This window comes from Pundamilia nyererei, unplaced genomic scaffold, assembly GCF_000239375.1.
Source record: "Pundamilia nyererei isolate P.nyererei 1_Seehausen unplaced genomic scaffold, PunNye1.0 scaffold00078, whole genome shotgun sequence".
NCBI classification, from domain to species: domain Eukaryota; kingdom Metazoa; phylum Chordata; class Actinopteri; order Cichliformes; family Cichlidae; genus Pundamilia; species Pundamilia nyererei.
This window is the reverse complement of record NW_005187479.1, coordinates 222,532-243,923: the sequence shown is the minus strand read 5'-3', so window position 1 is coordinate 243,923 and position 21,392 is coordinate 222,532. Positions and strand designations below refer to the sequence as shown.

The 21,392-nt window shown below is 40.2% G+C and overlaps 2 protein-coding genes across 5 annotated transcripts in view; one reads left to right on the top strand and one right to left on the bottom strand.

The window, feature by feature from the left end:
• The window catches only part of kras (v-Ki-ras2 Kirsten rat sarcoma viral oncogene homolog), a 12,409-nt gene extending 6,556 nt beyond the window's left edge, over positions 1 to 5,853 (bottom strand). For all 3 annotated transcript variants that reach the window (XM_013912027.1, XM_005737622.1, XM_005737621.1), the window contains exons 1-3: positions 5,594 to 5,853; positions 3,322 to 3,439; positions 2,442 to 2,620 (exon numbers count right to left, since the gene is read on the bottom strand). In XM_013912027.1, the coding sequence (XP_013767481.1) occupies positions 2,442 to 2,620; positions 3,322 to 3,432 (290 nt within the window). In that variant the 5' untranslated portion in view covers positions 3,433 to 3,439; positions 5,594 to 5,853. The remainder of the gene's footprint in view (positions 1 to 2,441; positions 2,621 to 3,321; positions 3,440 to 5,593) is intronic.
• A 2,901-nt stretch (positions 5,854 to 8,754) lies between these two features.
• rassf8a (Ras association domain family member 8a) lies at positions 8,755 to 20,890 on the top strand. Of its 2 annotated transcripts, none has more exons than XM_005737623.1 (6): positions 8,755 to 8,937; positions 13,831 to 14,030; positions 15,484 to 16,283; positions 16,440 to 16,637; positions 17,021 to 17,165; positions 19,014 to 20,890. In XM_005737623.1, exons 2-6 carry the CDS (start codon positions 13,928 to 13,930, stop codon positions 19,133 to 19,135), a joined length of 1,368 nt encoding a protein of 455 aa, XP_005737680.1. In that variant the 5' UTR covers positions 8,755 to 8,937; positions 13,831 to 13,927; the 3' UTR covers positions 19,136 to 20,890. The 2 variants fall into 2 exon arrangements, with proteins under 2 accessions (XP_005737680.1, XP_005737681.1); XM_005737624.2 differs by having other exon boundaries at positions 8,755 to 9,121.
• Positions 20,891 to 21,392: the final 502 nt, after the last annotated feature.

The following is a 21,392-nucleotide window of genomic DNA, read 5'->3' as shown; positions in this document are numbered from 1 at the left end:
TTTGTAACAAAATATCGATTTCTGCTGTCCCTGTATCGATACATTATTAGCAAACAAAATATCACGATACTACACAGTATCGATTTTTTCCCCCCACCCCTAATGTCGGATGTGCCACGCAATGCTCAATTTGTGGGAACTAGTGCGTTAGCGCAGTTAGCCGTTTACGTGTTGACGCCGTCCAGCCCCACGCACGGGGCGATCCGCGGTAACTTGTTAACGGAGATTTGACGCGTTATGGTGTTAATGTCATTTTAACAAGATTAACGCCGACAGCACTAGTGGGAACAACGAATATGACTGCAAATTTACACCGACATCATCCTAGTGTAAAGACAAGTGGAAGCAGGCAAAAACAACAAGCACGCATGCTACAAACTTTAGCCAAGTCATTTAGACAGCCTTTAGCACATGATTCTCCTTATGGGGACCTGATATGTTTAATATGCTGCTGAGAATATACCCCAGAAGAAGGCTATAGTATAGCTTTTATTTTGGAAAGAGCCATTCCTCTGTAATAAACTCTCTTTTCCAAAGATGAGGGATTTCTCGATCAGATAGATTTATTTATTTATTTTTTATTTTGTTGTTTCAGCAACATTAAATTTAACCGAACCGAACCGTGAATTTTGTGTATCGTTGCACCCCTAATAAAATATATGGGGTGCAACGATACACAAAATTCACGGTTCGGTTCGATACTTTGGTGTCACGGTTCGATATTTTTTCGATACAAAAAATGTTCATGCATTTTTAATTTGTCATTTATTAAAATTATAAATATATTTTAACTCAAAAGTACAGTTTTTAAATTTAACCCTAACCCTTGTGCGTGTTTTTTATTTTGACAGCGAATGCGCACCTGCGGACCACTTATGTGCAGCCCTGGTTATTTAGCTTGTCATATTGCAGCCACAGAAATTATTTTGTCCATGAAACCATAAAGCTGCACTTTCTTTTTGCCTTATAGTCTGATTTGTCATAACTTCTCCGTTTTGTGGTAAGCTTTTCTTTGGCTGTCACCTCTTCACCCTGACCTGTCTTATTTGGCTCAGCAGAACTAAAATGCTTTTACACACGCACTCACATAAGCTCAGCGATTCTCTGCGCGATCAACCTCTCACATGTTTAAGCTTGCTGCGGGAGATTTCACTTGTCATATTTGCATAGTAAGCTAACGATTAATAAGACGATGTCAGAGGAATTGGTGCACAAATTATCATCACTCACAGATCAGTGCTGTCGCTCTCTATACACAGTTTGCACGATTGCAAAGTGAAAGCAAAAACAAGCGCAAATTCAAACGCGACTTCAATATGTCACATATTGACAGTGGCTCACCGATGCCAATGACATAATTACCCAGCTACATTTCTGAAAGAATGCAAAAGCATTGACATATATTTTTCCTACAATAGCCCGACGGGCAGGGCAGAGATAGATTTTGGTAGCCCGACTGAAAAAGAAATCGCTAGCTTCGGGACGTCGGGCTAGCGATATTGCAAGCCCTGTATCTGATTGAGGAATCACTCATCTTTGGAAAAGAGAGTTTATTACAGAGAAATGGCTCTTTCCAAAATAAAAGCTATACTATGCGCTTCTTCTGGGCTATATTCTCAGCAGCATAAGGAGAATCATGTGCTAACAGCGGTCTAAATGACTCGGCTAAAGTTAGTAGCAGGCTTGCTTTTCTTTGTCTGCTTCCACTTGTCTTTGCACTAGGATGATGTCGGCGTAAATGTGCAGTCATATTCGTTGTGTTCCCACTAGTGCTTTCAGGTTAATCTCGTTGAAATGACCTTAACGCCACAACACGGCAAATCTCCGTTAACGAGCTACCGCCGATCGCTCCGTGCATGGGGCTAGACGGCCAACACGTTAACGAGCTAACTGCGCTAACACACTAGTTCACACCAATGTAATTGAGCATTGCGTGGCACATCCAACATACTGTTTTACTTTAGTCCATGACTCGCTTACCTTCAGGGTCATACGTCACATGAAAACCAAAATAATTCCAAACGCCAGATCTGAATGAGGTTCAATTTGCCTGTTGCAAGGAGAGCTTAACTTCTGTCTCGCTAGCTTGCCCTGCGCTCTTCCTTCTGACTATGCTGTCTGTGTTGAGCGCTCAGTGGATCTGCGCTGGACAGTGCAGCCTAGGCGGAGTAGTCGAACACAGATTCACTGAGCGCTCAACACAGACAGCATCGTCAGAAGGAAAATTGATAAAATTACAAATGTTGTATTGTTCGATACATATGCGTACCGAACCGAAAGCACTGTATCGAACGGTTCAATATCGATACAAATATCGTTGCACCCCTAATTTTTATATATACACTTTAGTGACTTCAAAATACAGCATGTTATTTCTTAGTTTTAAGTAAACTACCACATACTGGTTACAAAGACATGAGGCAATTTCTCCCCTAGCTCACCTATAGTGGTGAATGTCTTCAAAGGACTTGGTATTGTTGATGGCAAAGACACAGAGGAAACCCTCCCCTGTCCTCATGTATTGATCCCTCATGGCGCTGTACTCCTCCTGACCTGCTGTGTCCAGGATGTCCAGTAGACATGTCTCTCCGTCAATGACTACCTGCTTTCTGTAAGAGTCCTGGAAGCAAAACACATGAGAATCCTGGAATTTAGCGGTTTTAAGAGATGTAATACAATGAGATGATAGCTTATTTAATAATTTTTAAATAGATTTTAAGTTACTCTAAATGTGTTGGCTGAGTGTGATTTACCGATGATATCGCATTTTTAATCTAATAATTATGATACTTAAAGTTATGAGATGATTTCAATAAAAGATACCACAGGGCATCTTCTGTTCATTACACCAGTAGGGCACTTCATTTTTCAGCAGACCTCATATTACAATGAGCTCATTTCTACCGTGTCGACGTACTCCAGCTTTTTATTACACTGATAACTACACTCAATCCCATCTAACACAAATAATTACTCTTTGCTCCAGTGAACAGCCATACCTTTGGATGCCATCTTCTATTTAATCTATATCAATGGTCTAACCTCCAGCAACAAATCAATAATTGATTGAAATCATGATGGGACTTAGTTTGATCACTGGCCTTTTGAGAGCTCGGGCAGGAAGACATCCATTGAAAGTTCTAGAAAACCTGTTTCGAGTCTCTCTTTTAAGCTTAAACCAGTAAAACCTGTTGCAACTCATTTTTGTGAATATATACACATATATATAAAAACAGGACTTACAACTTGTGCTGCCCCCTTTCATATGTCGACACATACACAAAGACACAGGAACAGAAACATTCTATATTTTTCCTTTACCTCAATGGTGGGGTCATATTCATCCACGAAGTGATTCTGGATGAGCTGAATGGTAAGTGCGCTTTTGCCAACGCCACCAGCTCCCACCACAACCAGTTTATATTCTGTCATGATTCACCTGCAAGTTAAAAAAAAACCAAAAATACAATCTCATTATATGATTATCTTCAGTGAAAGTCAAATGGAAAGTATTAGTTTATCTGGTGCACAATCAATGCCTCGTGCATTTTCCACTTAAAACAATTTTACAATCTAATCACATTCAAACATTGTCATTTCTGTACAACAACCCGTTTGTTTACTGGAAATCTGCACACTCAGGACTGGCAGAATGAGAAGATATTAATATATGAACACCACTTCCAGTGAGTAACTCAACTCGCCCTCAGCTATTCGTTTAATAACACACCTGAATCACTGGGAAATTAGATTTCACACCAAGTTTAGTTTGCTTTTCACAGAGAAAATGCCCATTTTAGTATTAACCAAGAGGCTTGTAGAAGAAGCTTGCCACAAACACAATAGATGGTTAATCTGCATGTGTTTGTATGCAAATGGAGGGTATAAACAGAAAAAACCCAAATGGATTCACAAAAAGCTGCTAAATTATCAAATATTCTTTAAATAATCAATTGAAATTGCTGTCTCTGAAAATTGTCAGAAACATCAAACGTGAAATAAAATGCATAAAGATGAGATTATGCGTATATATAATTAAATGTCTAAATTCAGTAGTGTTTTCTGAGTGACAGCTCCACAACAGACACCAACCCCAGGCAGAAATCCATGACATTACATTAAGGCTCCAAAATTGACAGGCAACTGGGAGGGTCTCTGCTGTCTGTCTGCTGTGTGGAGCGGAACACATCAATAGTAGTTGCTGGTCTTTTCAGAGGCTACAGCACAGAAAGCTCAGCTGAGCCTGCAGTCAGGGAGGAGTGCCACTAAATATTATTGCTATGTCTAGAATGATATGCATTTGCCCAACTACTAATAAACTAGTTTGTGCTCACAACACTTTTCTTTATAAAATTGTCCCCTATTATTTCATCTACACACTAAGTGATTTACACATGTCATTGATGAGGATGCCATCTGTAAAGAAACAACCTCATCTTTAACCCGAACAGACAAGACCAATTCCAGTGTCAATGGAGATTCCTCTGAGTGTGCCACATGGCTTTCACGTCTATGCTGTCACTTTGCAGCATACTAGTCAGTGAAAGTGGAAAATGAATGAATACAGCAAGCTGTCAAGCAACAAACAACAATTTAAAAATAAGGAATGTAGCTCTTGTACTCCAGTAAGAAAATATAATTTGCGTTTTAAGGATTGAGATTCTTTTTTTTATTTTTTAATACAGTGAATGATATCTGCTTCAAACTGTGGCAAAGTTTTGAAGCTGTGGAAGGTCGATGGAAACCTTATTTCCTTAAGATAGGAGTGTGCCACTCGTGGCTGTAGCTTGCCTTAAACTGAACCCATTAATGGCATGCAGTGCATCCAACTTTATGTTGACATTCCTGAAATCAAGGACATTCCCAATAGAGGAAGAAGAAGAAAAAAACCCACTGAACTGAATATCACTGCGGGAGAAAAAAAAATATCACCTATTACACAAGAAGACTTGTCGATATTTATTAGCAAACATATCGTTATGCTAGTTTGGAACGGTTAGCCGGCTACGTGATTTAGCTTTTCGATGAAAGACCACCTATCATGCTTCAACAGGTAGAAGCATCAGTAGCATACTTAAAAGTCAACAGGGATTTTGATTTAAATTCACCGCTTTGCGACTACAGGGTTACCATAAAGGCTGTGTGAAACCGTCTGAGCACCGGGCTGCTGTGCTGCTAGCAAGCTTAGCATTGGAGCTCGCCAACAGCCTCGAAAGTAAACTCACCATGAGACCACATCAGCTAACTTAACGTATTATAAAAATGTAATTCATTAAAAGGAGCACTGGCTGCACCGCCTACCCCGACACACTCGTTATCATTCATTCAAAGGGGAAGGGTGCCAGATTTTGAAGCCGCCATTGGTAAGCTAACTCACAGGTCTGCGTTGCAGGGCCAGACGGTAGGTTAACAATTGGGCGTAGTTAAGTTCAAAAAACCGAAAATGAATAATACCACTATAGCGGTGTTGTTTATTGTTTAGATAGCGGGCACGGTGACCGACTAACTACATTAGTGAAAACAATGTTTCGACAAGCACTACAAAAAAAGGAAAGGGGGCCCAACATGTAATAATCTCCTCCATTTGTTTTACCTTTTACTGAGTGGAGTTCCGTGTCCGAAGTAGCGACCGAGTCAAGCTGATATTCCTCTCGTTTCACACGATCTCTGCATTTCCTATTTCTCACCAAAACCCCCGCATTTAAGTTGATCTGTCGTCGGTTCACAAGCAAGAGAGAACATGCGAAAAAGTGAGCAAATTAATCGATTGAACTTTCCATTTGATCCAGCGCCCCGGCCTAGCTGCTCCGTCTGGCCTGCTTTACGCGTATATGGGCGGATACCAGGCGTACTTTTACCCATAAACCATAGCAGGATTTCAACCGGTCTGGGGCATTTATCTCTCGATGTGTGTATGTGTCGCAATATGAGTTGTAATACACTGTACTTTGTCATTTGTGTGCGCATTGCGGCTCTTTTACACAGTTTTCATTTATGACTAGATTTATATAAGCACTGATTATTCTACTAGTAGTGGAGATGTTACCTGTCTTTTTTAATTCACATATGTATGTTTTTAAAATTATTATTTTTTAACCAGAGTGAGAGGTTCATATCAATACTTTAATGATTAAAATGATTAATGATTTCATTGATATACCCACAAAGGTCACAATTTGTAGGACTTGTGCTCTGACTGCTGCTGCCTGCAGTCAACAAAGCCTAGGGGGCACTCCACGAGCTTATTTATAGGCTCTAAATATAACTGGAATGTGCAGGACGGACGTCATTCCCAGGCAGGAAAATGATTTGGCAATCCCTTGTCAGTTTTCCTACGTGTTCACAAGGGTTCCTCCTGCGCACTGCATGTGCAGGCGTTCGTAACAAAAGACGGACACAAACCCCAAACTTATGTTTAAGGATAAAAGGAAAGAACAGCATATAGCATGTTTTGTTTGTTTCTTGTTTTGTTTTGTTTTCTCTTTTAGTCATGAGGATTATTGCCCAATGTACCAGAAAGGTTGTTTTTAGTGGATTCTGTCTGGGACCTTATACTAATAACATTAAATAAATAACATGCAACAAACATAATACGTTCTTGTACCGTAAAATAATATGACGTTGTTTTTAAAACCCAATGCATTGCTTTCACATTGTACAACAGACACGCTAGAGGGCACTATTGAGCTCTCAATTCCATGTGCTGCTGGATTTAGAGATCATCTGTGAAACAAATGTGTAAATTGAGAATATCTGAATCACTTTTTCAATTTTTAATGACTTTTTCATTACTTTAAAAGATGCCAGGTCAGAGAGGTACAGGTAAGAGGTAACTTTACAGCTGAAAAAGACTATAATCAAATGCTCAAACGTATTAAGGTCGCATCATTCATTATACTGTGAGCAAATAACAGTAATTATCATAATCTGTGCCTGGAATTTTACATTAGTGTCAGAGAAAATGCTGCATTGTATCTACATCTCAAAAAAATATACAGTGTGTAAAACTAAGGAAGTAGTTAAAAGAGAGAACTCTTAAGTTCCCTCTTTTCAAAGTCATACACGGTTCAAATGTTAATTGAACAAAACAAAAAAAACCTCCTATCTACCAACGAAACTCTAACTATAGTATCACCATTGAACTACACATATCAAAGGCACTGTTATTTGCAGACATGAGAGCAAATTTTGGACAAAAAGTAATTTCCACAGTGACAGGCATGTTCCAGCCACATGTTCATCAGTAAAATCACGTCCATAAGTTTTTGGACAAAGATACAAATTTTTTAATTTTGATGGACAATTGTCATATTAATGAAACGCTTTAATTCTTCAATAGTTAATGTCTTTTTTCTTTTTTTGCTAAGCTAAAAATCTGTACTCAAGTCACATCTCGATTGTTTGATTTAGATTCTACAGTGGTGTCACACAGGGGCAAAACTACAAAAACCAATGTGTCACTCTCCAAGTATTTAACTGCACATTAAAGAAGCTTCTGTGCTATGACACATTTTACTCAATTTGAGCACTCAAAGCACTTTTTACTTAAGTCTCGTTCACACCTCACTTTTATATATGACTAAGGAGTTCTTGTCTAACAGTCACACACACACAGTCCAACTGATACAAGGATATCTCAACACATGGACTAGAAGAGCCGGGAATCAACCAAGCGACCTTCTGATTAGTAGATGGTCTGAACTACCGCTGACCCCCACATGTAGTGTCTCATTTCTGAGAACAAAATCATCAATCCTTCCAGGGCTGGATTAAAAAAAAAAACAACAACAAAAAGTGTTCCATAACTTTTTAGATCAGTATCCTATATGTTGGTCCTACAGTCAAAGTACCCTAGTACCCAAGTCCATATCAGAATTTTAGCACCTAGCCATTGATCATAGGGTTGCCTTGTGCAGCTGGTGATATATCCAATGAAGAGACACCTAATGTAGAATAAAAAGCTTGTGTACAATAATCCAAGAATATATATATACATATATATATATATATATATATATAAATTGGAAAATTGGTTATTACAAAAGCGATTATGCACATCAGTAAAATAAAAATGTATACATTTATACCAAACCTCTGATGAAGTAATGTAAACCTCACCAGACGTGTTGGTTAAGAGCACTTAAACCACTGATTGCACCACTTCTCTGTCCTTAAGAATTTAAGAGGAAAGTCTGTTTTGTCACAAGAGGGCACTAAGCCTCCGTTTATACGCGGTCTCACTGCTGTAGGCTCATCTTCATCATTTGCATCAGTTTGAATGCATCTACATGCTGTGTATTTGCAAGAAACTGAGGGAATGTAAATGCAGCCTACAAATTCATTCACGTGATTTCTAATGTGAATATTTGACAGTGTAAATGATGTTGTTTGAAAATAAAAGTGTTCAGAGCACCAATTTGACTTTTTTTCAGTTAGATGATACAATGATGATTTATCAGCTCTTTATGTGAGCTTGCCTTTATGGTGTCTCAACAGAACTGGAAGTAAAACACGATGGTGTTTAAATGTCTATTTTCACTCTTTTGGTGCAGTCTAACTGTAGTTCAAAGCTTTTTCGCTCTCTCACGGGCAGATTTTCAGTCACAGCCTACGCGACATCCCCCCTTATCCCAGTATTTCCTTATGTAAGAAAACCCTGCATGATATCTTTCTTCTTCTTTTAAAAAGTCTGCGGATCTGTAAAAGTTGGCTGGAAGTCATCCTCCCCCTCACAGTGTATTGCAGCTTTAAAACAGTCCACAATGCCTTGCGGTGCGTCCCAGTTCCAATGCGATGTATTTACCAGCAGGAGTAATGAAACGGGGGAGAGGGGCTTTTTCCGCAGCTTATTGGTGAGACCGCAAAAGACTGTGTGCCTAGAGAGGACTGACACAAACTTTCGGACCGCGGATTGAAGCGACAGTTCATCTGTTTTCGGTGGGTTTCCTTAGCCTCTGTTTTTTTTCTGTTTTCGAAACGTGACTTTGTCGCAGTTCGTTGGTAGTGATTTACTGGGCAATGCTGAAAAAGGAGGACGAATTTTGCGGAATTCTCTCCTCTACCTGTGTTTTCCCTCTAAACTTCAGTCCGGACAGGAAGGACTAACTTTAATCCAGCAAAGGTAAGACCGTTACGCAACGTTGATTATTCGCAGATTGCGCCGCAGCTGAGCCCGCTGTAGTTGCGTGTAAGGCGGAGATAACGGAAACATTTCTGTAGTAGAATTTAGTTAGACAGCTCAGGACCCACTACAGCCCACTATCGCCATTTCTCGGGCTTCCTCCCACTCAACACCCACTACAGCTCGAGCTACACAAGCAGCTAGAAGGTGCTTGTTTTTGAGGTGTTTCAGCTCACAATGCTCCTTGCGTTCTTTCGTGTGAATTTTAGAAATATTGTCAGTTACAATCATGTGACGTGCTCAAAGTCTATGTTTGCCCGTGTTGTGTTGGCTTGCCCCGGGTTTTTCCACAATATCGGGTAAGCTGCAGCTTCTTCTGCAAATATGTCAAGCTCGTATGGTCTCAAAAGTATGTCTGCATGTTTAATAATTTAATAATCTGCATATAGAGCCACTTGGTTTATTGTGTCTAAAGCTCCAGTGCTTTAACCACTTTGACACACACACACACCAAGTGCAGTAGAACCAACCTGTAGAGTTGTTGCACTTGCACAATGTCTTATTCTCTGCAGCCTTGGAGCATTACTTGGGTTTTGTAGCGGAATCGAGTCATTTGGTGGTCTTTTCTGCATTCTATAAAGAACCATGAAGACCAGGCTGAAAACAACCACCTACAGACTGGAAAAAAATGTATATAATTGGCACTTTTTTTTTCGTGGCTGCCACTTCAGTTGCTACTGCAAAAACCATTTGAGTTCTATAAACGCATACGCAACAGTTTGACTCACAGCTGCAGCTTTGCAAACCACAGTAACGTGTAAAAGAAATTGGCCAAAGGCCTCTGGTTGCCCCGCTGAGCCGCCGCTGTGCTGCCCTGCTGCAGGAGCCTGCTGCTTGGCCCTCTGGCTCTTTAAAGCTGGCTAGTGAGCAGAGAATATGGCAAGGGAACAAAGGCGGCATTATTGCTGGCTGAACGTGCTGTCCAGATGTTCCAGATTCTGCCAGCACTGACCTCCCAAATGGGGGAGGTTGCTTCAGCGCTTAATAGTTTAATATCAACCAGACGGAAAAAGAGAGAGAGGAGTAGCTCCAGGGCAAGGGGCCACTGGAGACATCCCAAGAGCTGTGGGTGCTGGGTGTAGCCTAACTGGATGGGGGTTTAATCCCAAACTCTCCTATCTTCAGAGCGAAAACACGAATTCTGAGGAAGTGCTTGAAACATTTTTGTCCTTATTTTTGGGGTTACTTTGGTGGCTTGGGGCATTTACTTAAGGCACACACATTTAAAAAGCTTCACATGTAATAAGTATGTTGAATGCAATCCATTATCTTCTGCTACGTTTTCAGCGGATTTAGTATAGGTGCAATAAATGGACAACAACCATCAATTGGGAATCCTCAGTTTGAGCCTTGCAAACGCAATTTTTCTGACCTTGTAATTATTATTATTGTAGGTTCATGTTATTTAGGTGCCATTACCTACTGTTGTATTTTCCATAGCCACCAGTATCACTATGCAAAGGACCCCATAGCTTTCTTATCTCTTAGTCACGGCCTATTGGATTCTCACAGCCCAGGAATGCATACCCTGTATGTTATCAGTTTTCACTCTCCAGGATCAAGGCTTTTCTCTGGTCCTTACCATGTTCTGTGATGTTTACAGTTGCACAGGACATTGTACACACTCTAGGCTGGCATATCTGTGAACAGGAACTTCTTTATCTGGTCATCAGTGCAAGATGGATAACTTTTGGCCACAATTGTTCCATGATGTCAGCGTGTCTTACATTAATTAAAAACTTTTGCCTCACACAAGTGATTTAAGGCCAGGGATTATACTTGTTTATGTAGTTGTAGCGCTTGACTAAAAGGGAAGCAGTAGATTACTCCAGTTTGTTCCAACCCAGTCGCCTCCACAATAAAACCATCATCAGTCTCTGGCTGCTCACAGTGATCTATTTCACAACAGGTCTGTTACCAATTACAGCAGAGTATAAATTGCTACTAATTACATGCTACCCTGCAGGGTGTGCAATTTGAATTAAAGTTTGGTAAGTAATAGGCTGGAAGGTTTAGAGAAGACTTTTGTTGCTCCAGTCTGTAAGAAGGATCCTATTGTATTTAGTTAACAGCAGTGTGGGGGAGTTTTAAATCTCAGAAGGCTTCTGCTATAAATCTTTATTAATAAAGATGCTGAATACGAATTCCAATAATGCCTGAATGCCTGAACCTCTGCTAGTAGCATTGTTTACCACCTTGTTGAACAATGGTTAGCAAATATAGACAGGAACTGGAATTTTATAAGAACCATTTTATTTTATAGTCTTGTGTTCTGTTTTGTTTTTGCTGCTTTACAGGCCTTTTCCTTGGTGAAGCACACTGGCTTTGATGTCTCCTTGTTCAGCATACTGATAAAATGCACAATACACCTGCCAGATCGCGATGGCTGACAGACTGTAAATCCAAGACGCAGTTCCGTATTTAAGCTCTAACATTGAAACTCCTACAGTATTTCTGTATACTGTATGTTACTGAAATGTGTTGGTTGTGCTGAAACACCCACAGGAGCATATGGTAGCTTGTTTACAGCAGCAGCCAGTAGAAGCCTTTTCCCTGCCAGCTTGGTGTGCTCCTGTAGGTCTGGAGAAGTGTCATCAGCAGCCGGCCAGGCAGGCTGCTCATTTCTGCTCGTACACCTCACTACTCAAAGAAGACTACTTAGCCAATACCAGACCGAAACAAATGTGAGCGGTCACTAAAGTCATTTGGGGTTGTTGTTTTTTTTATGCAGCTGATCATGGCTCAAGTGGGCTTAAGCAGAATTTGCAGAAATTCGAGTGTTTCTCTGTCTTGTGAAATGCTTCTCTGGCAAAACACAAGCTGCCCAAATCAGCAGGCGGGCATCTCCCCAGGCTGTGGCTTTGACTGGCCAGAGGAATGGAGCTTGCAGGGCTCAGGATGGCACTCTGCCTCGTACCGCTGTGCCTGTATCATCAGTTGGGTTTTCTGGGTTAATGGTAATGAATACAAATGTTGCAAGCCTGGACTAAACCGAGTGACATTTGTAAATTCCCCTCTGAGTCTTATAGAGCTTTTGCAAAGAACAGGCCCTGAATCAGCCAGCAGATATTTCTAATGCCAGTGAAATACAAAGTGTTCCATGCAGTGGTCTTTTTAAAATCCTTTTCAGCCAGATGCCATTAGTCTGGAAGTGTTGCTATAGTTTTTTCTTTTTTTCTTCCAATCAGAATGGCTGATCACCTCTGGCTGCTCCACTATGACTGCTTTGCATCAAGACCTAATCAGTGCCTGTTACTGTTTCTACGCCCCCCTGGAAAAAGGTCTTTTGAGTGATGGCAGAAAAATCTAAGCGTCTGCATGTGTTGGCCGTTATTCATGTTCCTCTACGTCCTTCAAGCATGTAATGCCATTTAAGTTCTGTTGTAAAAGAAGGATAATAGCACTTTACAAGCATACTGTGACAAGAATAGACTGAAACTAGATGACACTAGTGCACATACATACATAACACACACTGCAATGAAACTACCTAGGGTTTTTGCTTTTCTGCTTTTTGTATTGCAGATAGGTACAAAATTCTTCAGTCAGTATTATGAAAATTGGAGGATTAAATTTTTTTTTTTTAATCCAACACTTTGGCTGTTTTTAAATTTCTAAAAACAATCATTTTAAAAAATATCAACTTAAATTTCTGATAGGCTTTGTGGACCATCTTTTAAAACAGTAAATATTATTAAGAAGTCTACTTCAGTTTCTCTATTCTTGCATACCATACCTTGTAGCACTGCACAACGTCTTGACCATATTTAGAAAAACAATTGGCGATGGTGACTTTGTGGTTGTGGACATGGGATATGTGGGGTGGGGGATGAACAAAAGAACCTTTTGACACAGTAGTGTAGGTGCATTGAAGGTTAGATTCATGGAGAGTGATACAGGTCTGCAGAGAAAGTATGCATTCATTCGGTTGCTGTCCTTGAAGTGCATGTCGACAGATGCCTCCATGTAGATTCTTGTTTCTTGTGTGGTGTTTTGTCACTGGTTATTTACATCTTTGTGTAAGTAACCAGCTTTCATAGGCATAGCCACATAGCTGTTGGTATAAATCAGTCAATGTTAATATTAAACAAACTTCACGAGGATACATCTTTTCTTGTATTTTGCTGTATTGTTCCACAGTGGAGAATAAGGGATTCTGTCAATACGATATACATGCCACGGCCATTTTACAGAACCGTGAGCACACATCCAAAACGAATCTCTACTCCCCTGTGTTGTAATTCTTTCTTTCCTTTGTTTTAAATTACATTTACATTCCTTCTCTGTTTCTGTCCACCCTGCTAACTGAGTTAATCTTTCTTTCGTCGCAGCTGTACAAAAGCAGGAACTGGCCTTGGGAATGTCTCCTGGCACTCTCTTCCTGCACCCCCAACAGACATGTACCTATTCATAGAGAAGAACAAAACAACAGCGTTATGGCCAGCTGGCCCTGGCATGCCAGCCTCTTTGAGTCACTCTCACTGGATTATTTCTTACCTTAACCTACTGCGAAAATAGCGCCATTCTACCTCCACATTATTATTTTTCCCTTCTCAACTGGGTTCTTGTTAACAAGTAGGAAGTATACACCTTTGGCCTTGAGTGCATGCAGACTAAAGGCTTCCTGTTTCCCCTTGTTCTCTCCACAGCGAATTAATCAGAGGGGCTTCCGCTGCCCTGCCATTGCCACCTTCAGTAATGTTGGGGCCAGCACGCAGCACCCGGCCCCCTTGCTTCTGACCCAGCATGGAGCTCAAGGTATGGGTGGATGGAGTCCAGAGGGTTGTCTGTGGGGTCACTGAGGCAACCACCTGCCAGGAAGTGGTGATTGCTCTGGCACAGGCCATAGGTAAATAATCTCTATTTTATGAAAGCTACAATAAGCACACCTAAAGAAGTTCATTCAAAATGATTCAAGTAGTGTGAATGTATTAGTATTGTCATGCATCAGTAAGTAACTGATTTCTGCACAAAAATGTCACCATGAAAACCTGCTGTAAAAAGACACTGATAATTGGCTAATATTAATAAATTCTTTTTCTTATACATGTTGGCCCAATGGTTGAATAGTTTACTAATATTTTTTTAATACCACAAACACTGAACAGACATTAACTTTCATCAAGTGTATTTTTATGCGTTAGCCAACCCACAAAGCTTTAATCTTGGTTTAAATCCCCTAAATGCCAAGTAAGTCCTAATGAAGTGAAAAAACAGACTCTCCTGCCTACATGCTAAGTCCCTGCAGAGATGTAGTGGGTCATAGGCTTCATTGGTACTTCCTTAAATCTCAACACCCTACTCTCTCTTTCCATATGGCTCCTGCAAGAATAGGGGCACTTGAGCATACTGTATTGACATCACTTTCCACAAAGCCCAGGGTAGGAGGAGGGGGAGGAAGGAAAGTCTGACTCATCCCTCAGTCTCCTGCCAAACTGAGAAAGCAGCACTTCTGAGCCCCCTCCTTTGCTTTTTAACGCCATGTTAAGTGATCAGACATCAGTATTGATCTGGTACTTAAACCTTTTCTGTCTGCACTCTACTACTAAGTGTTGTGTCTACGTTTTCCCTAAACAGCAGAAAGCAGTTTCTTTGTTATAATCATTGAATGAAATGTACTGTGAAAGGATTGCCCATTGAGCTGAAATCGCTTAATAACACCCCAACAATGCAGATCTGTGCAGCTCGCATCCTGTTTAGGCTGAATGTTCTGTATTCCAGACAGTATTTTTACAGTATGTTCAGACTGTACTCTATAGTGTGAGACTCAATGCTCTTGCTGCACTTATAAAAACCACTATAAGGTGTTTCAGAAACCATGTAAATAAGCTGGGTGAAATTGTTAACTGTTATTGTTAATGCAGCCAGAAAAATCATTCCAATGAGGTCATCATTCTAATCTGTGTGTGCTAATGGTTTAAAGGTTGGAAAGATTGTAAACACCAATCAATTAAAACCACTTGCATAATATTTGTAGGTCTCCCTTGTCCTGCCAGAATATGGTGTGAAAGTGGGACTCTTGGCACTGGTTTGCAGGTTTTTAGGTTCATAAGGTAGTTTTTCCAGCATTTCCCACAGATACCTGATCAGAATGGGATCTCTGGAGTTTGAATGCTAGACGCACATCTTTCAGACTTTGTCGTCTCAACATCCAGTTGAATATTAGGACCCAAGTTTTCTTAGTTAATGTTTAGTGTATGTTGATCACATCACAACTGCATTTCTATGACTTTGTTTTAGAGATTTTTTTCTAGCAGCAGTTGTCACGTAAATGTAAATGTGCTATACTGTGTTATTTTCAGGTCGCACTGGAAGATACACTCTTGTAGAAAAATGGCGCGACACTGAGCGTCACTTAGCCCCTCACGAAAGCCCCGTGGCTTCCCTGAACACTTGGGGCCAGTATGCTGGTGATGTCCAGCTGATCCTGCACCGCACAGGCCCTTCACTGACTGAAAGACCCCCCTCAGAAGGGCCCCCTCTCAGGGGGCCAGAACGCGGTTTGCATCGACAAAGCCTCCCTCCGCTTGCAAAGCTTCGTCATCCCAATGATCGCTCCCTTCGCCGCCGTGAACCCCGCCGCAAGTCTCTTACATTCACTGGTGCACCCAGAAGCCTTAGGGAGATACTGAGCGGAGGCCGGATTGGTGAAGCCGAAGCCAAACGAAGGCTTCTTCTAGGAAATGGAGGAAGTCTTCACCATGCTGGACCCACTATCGGGACCACGTCCCCCAGCCTTTGGGCCTGCCGCATGGAAGATCTTGTCAGGCTGGTCGGTCTGCAGAGAGAGACTCTCAACGTGTTGGAAAAAAAGCTTGAGGCCTATGAAGCTGAACTTCAAGTCTGGGCTGAAGGACGAGGGGGGCGAGGTGAAGGGTGCGCTGGGAACCCAGGTGTAGTTGGAGGGTTAATAGAGGAGATCCTGAGGTTGGAGAAGTACCTGAGAAAGAATGAGGTGGAGATGGAGGAAGAGGAGTTTTGGGCCACTGAGCTACAAATTGAGCTTGAAAGTGAGAGACAGCTGGAGGAAAGGCTGCAGGAGCTTCGTGGGCGTCTGCAGAGCTGTGAACTGGAGATTGAGGAGAAACTGGCAATGGTGCAGGTGTGTTGTATGTGGGAGCTTTTTTTGTTAGATTGGATTTGTGGGCGGAAAATACGTTTTTATCATTGTTTCAAAGGTTTTACAGACTTTCTAGTCATCTTTTGTTCCTTCCTTTTCCTGAGTAGTTTAGTTTCTTTCTTTTTCTTCCACCTTCAGGGTGTAGAGGCAGGCCTGGAAGAAGAGAAACTGCAGAGAGAGCGGCAGGAGACCCAGTGGGTCAGTGAGGCTGAGGCTCGGGCTCAGGTCCTTAGGATCAAATCAGAATTGAAGGCCCAAGAAAGACAGGCTGTCCAGCTGGAGAGCAGTTGCAAAGCTGTGGACAGGTCGCTTGGACAGAGTAGCAAGAAATTGCAGGTGACTGATTTGAATGCAGTGTGCAAACTTTCTATGAAAACACTGCTGCAGAATGATGTAATTATAACACAACTCTATCAGCAAGCTCTTCTTTAGCACTGTTCGTCTAAGCTGTGAGGAACAGTGATAGAGGAGTGCTGAGTATTACTCACTCAATTTAGAATCAATAGGAAACACTGATAACAAACCACAGATAACAAACAAGTGCTGTTGTTCTATGTGATGGTTTTTTTGTTGTTGTTGTTGTTGTTTTTTAATTAGTCAAACATTTTGAGTATTTGTCTGAACTTTTCATGGAAAAAGAAGCTGTCTGAAGCTGCTGGTAATGCTTTGCAGTCTTCTGAAAAATAATTTCTCCCACTGCTGCGTTTTTTTTATTGAAGGACATGCAGCATGACCTGGAGCAGCTGACCAAGGAGCTGAGGCAGGTTAACCTGCAGCAGTTCATCAAGCAGACTGGCACCAAGGTCACTGTACTGCCAGCTGAACCTGCTGAGGAAGGAAGTACCCACAACAGCCCCGGTATAGGTATTGAAATTTTCTTCCAAACATTGAATAAGTAGCTGTTTCGGGTCTTCTAGGGAGTTTTCTTTGGAGTAAAATATGTAACTACAGCTCCGTATTGCAATGTGGATGCTTTTGTAGCCAAAGTGTGGAGTCTGTAACAGTGGTTTCTTTGAACTAATGGTATGTCAAATTGCAGCGTGCCTTTGGTGGTTTTTCACATGCTTAACATGTGATCTTTTTTTTTTTTTTTTTTTTTTTTTAATGAAGTAAGAAAGCTGAGATTGAGTTTGCCTGTGCATTAATACAGTCAGTCTGTTCCATCAAGGTGCTCATTATTCTGCTGCCTCGTGTCTTAACAGCCTGCTGAGTGAAAATGACTCTGCTGTGTGTTTAAGTGTTTGTTTTCTTTGAGCTTAATCTCATTGTAAACTGTAGGGATTGTATTCACCTTGGACCAGCAGGTAGAGACTAACTGCTGAGGGCCGAGACTTGGTTTTAGGGATTCAAATTAGATTGGGTAGAAAAAAGTATCTCGATGGCTCTCCCTCACCTTGTCCCATCAACTGACTCGTTAAACTGGGAAGGCAAAGGCTCAAGGCAAGGTTGCTAGGGAGCTCAGTATGCCCATGTATGTTCATAGGGAGCAAGAGTGAGAGTTCTTTATTATGTAGGATAAAAGCTTAAGTGTATGTTTGCGTGAGAGAAAGAGAGAGAGATTATCCTGCTGAAAACTGTGGTAGGTAAAGGGCTCAGACCTAGTTTATTACCCCCTTCAGTGGCAGTTTTAATCTCCACATCAGTCTGGATAAAGGGAGACCTAGTATCAGTTGTTTGCTACGTTTATTTATTCTTGACTCCTTCACATCTTCAGAAGTTTCTGTGGTGGGTCATTGGACCAAAGCTATCTCATCCTACAAGAAACCGTCAGACAGCTGACACATAAATTAAGAGCACTCAGTGAGAAAGTAATGCAACAAAGGAAATGAACCATCATCCAGCTAGTTGTTAAAAACTTTACGATACCAACCCACAGTTGGATATAACTCTTAAGTTTTGCAATTCAGCCTTTGTAAAAACATAAAAAAAACAACCTCAGAACCAAATGTATAAATGCAAAGGCATAAATATGATAATAATTAAGCCTTTATTCTCATGCATAGGAATGATTTTGGTACTCCACATTCACACCTCCTTAAAAACCAAGCATTTATTTTTAAGTAAATAAAAACCTGGATTTCCGTTTATTAATACTGAATATTGAATCGCTTTATTTAAATGAAGTCATTCATCTGAATGAATTCCATTTACTGTGCATATAGTGAAGCTGGTTATATAGTTTGGTTATACTGATGGTGTAATAATGTATGCCACATTGGATTTGTGCTAATTGAATTGAACTGTTTACACCATTGGATCTCTTAGATGCACTTCATGGTAATAGTTTCTCATTATGAAAAGTAATAATGGAGGGTTGATGATGATCTTCTTGTAAACTTCAGTGCAGAGTGTAAATCAACAAAGGCTTTAGTTCCTGGCCATTAAAATTAACTGCACTGGCTGATTCTTTGCATGGCCCAATCCTGCCCCCTGGTGTCCGTTTAGCAAAATTACACTGCATTACATCATCAGCATGTGTATGTTTTTAACTAATGGTTGTCATTTGGAAATCTCACCATTAAAATTTGCATTTATTCATAAGCTTTGGGGCATTAGTTGATCATAAATCAAGTTTTCAATTTAAAAAAAAAATGCTACATGTTAGTCTTTGATGCCGCTTGCCACAGTCCAATGCTTTTATTATTAAAATTTTGAAATGCTCTTGATAATTATTGTTTCTCATTTTGGTGATGTTTTGATATTTGTTGTCAGATTTAGTGCCCCTGTCTGGCTCGTTAAAGCGCCCTGTGTCAACCCACCCAATGCCCAATCATCTCCGGGCCCTTCACAGTCCTCTCAGCTCTGGTCTGAACCCAGAAGGGATCTATGTGTGAGACGGTTCTGCTGTGGAAGCAACACATCTTGCCCCCGTGCCAACAGCCAGTTTCAACCCAGAACAGTTTTGTAAGTTGATATTTTAGTACAGAATGCCTCCGTAGCACACTACTATGCACTGTTTTTGTTTTTTCTCTCAATTAAGGCAACCTTTACTTTGAAGATGTAATCTTTGACTAAAAGGCATGGAGCACTTGGTAGGAATGAGAGATGGTTAGCAGCTATGGCATGAAAAAAAATGATAACAGAACCAATAAATTACCATGTAAACATCTGGCTTTTTGTTATAAACATATCCACCTGATGTACTCTCACTTCAGTACCTGCCTGCTGAATGATGTTTATTGTTTTCTGCATAGCATGGTGAATCAAAACTATTGCCTTTGGAATTTTGGGTATGTGAACCTATGAACCTTATGTCTTTAAAATCAGCTGATTCTTAAATAAGTGAAGGATCTACTTAGAGTAAAATTGTGAACAATCCATCATTTTGCATATCAGAATCTATTCCTGCGATCTTTGTTCAAATTAAAACTATGCACAAATGCTTTTCTTACTGTAGAATGTTGCATTCTGTATGCACCAAAATGATGGCTTATTGTAAATATGTTTTCTTACTTTTCATCTTTATTTAGTGGATTAGTATATTTTATTACCAAGCGGTGCATTTACCGTCATACCAATGCTGTTCCTCATTCCTGCAGTAATATCTGCACACTGAAATGGTGTTATTAATCCTTTTACACTGATTTTTGTTTTTTGTTTGTTTTTTTTCTTCATTTTGTGTCCTCACACTATATTTTTGCCAAATGTGTTATGCTTGTTTTTCTTGATTATCATGTGGCCAAAGATAGGCAGGTCTTGATGCATGATTATGTTGTCCATATATGAATGTGCACAGCAACCACACTCCATTTAATCTGCTAGTTATATCTGAAAATGGAGGCATGTAGTAATAGGGTGGATAGTTCCAGCTAAGCTAGTGTGTCTATTAGAGTTTGTTTGTAACTATGCGCATCAAAATAGCCAAGGTATGAAGCCCTTATTAAGTGTGTGTGTGTGTGTGTGTGTGTGTGTGTGTGTGTGTGTGTGTGTGTGTGTGCACGCGAACACAAACGTGTGAACTCCTTGGGTTGTAGTCCAGCTGCTAATTACATCAAAGTGCCTTATATCAATTCCACAGTGGGTGTATTCAAATAATGTACAGTAAATCTTTAGTGGGGCCATTTAAGGAATGAGCCAGTTTAGACCAAATGTGAGTAGATATTAGTGAGAGAAGCTAAAACGGCACAGCAGCAAAGAGTATATAGTATTTTTTTTTCTATAGTTGTTGTTTTTTTTGTTTGTTTTGTTTTTTTGTGTCCCTGTGGAAGGAAAGTACATTAGTTTTCATGCTTTTTTTTTTCCCCTTGGTGTATTATTGTCACCATAACAGTAGTGCTGTAAAATGAAGTAAACATTAGTTTAGATTTATTACTTGTCATGCAGCACATTTATACTGTAGGTTGGATCAGTACTGTCTCATAGTTATGGTCGTTGTTTACAGCTGCATATCTTCTAGAAAAGCGTAAGATGTCGACTGTACATAACCTGTTTTTTGTTGTTGTTGTTTTTTCTTCTTCTTCTCTGCCTTAATATACTGCAAAGTGTTGACAGATGTATGGCTGTAACAGGTTGCTGATATGACATGGATTGCATGGTTCAATAAACCATCTGACAAAATTAAATGTGTCGCTGGTGCTTGATGTAAGTGTTAAAAACAGCCCATGGGTGTAAATGAAAAAGATTCTGTACTACGTTGTATAGTGTTTCCGCTTTTCACCAGTAGGGGGAGACATTTACTTTGTAATTGAGGCAAACATGGTGGGAAATGCTCAGGAGTTGGGTATGTTTACATGCAAAAGAATGCAGTGAGGAAAAAGAATAATGTTAGAATATGAAAATGAGCTGTTTAGAAAAAGTATGTTTTTGGTGAAATGAAATCTAAACTTTCAAGGGTTTTTCTTTTTTGTACCATAATTAAGACTTTTTTTGAATTTTGTTGTTGTTGGATTTGTAGTGTGGGTCTTATTCCATCAATAATGATGGAACATGTATAATGAACTTGTTTATACCGTTACCAAGATTGCTTCAAAAAAAAAAAAGGTGAAAAACTGGAATGCCATGTTAATATTAAAATGACATTGCGACAAGCCAATTAACGGCAACAACAAAGACTGGTTTTAACCTTTTTTTTTTAAAGCTTTTGACAGGTTG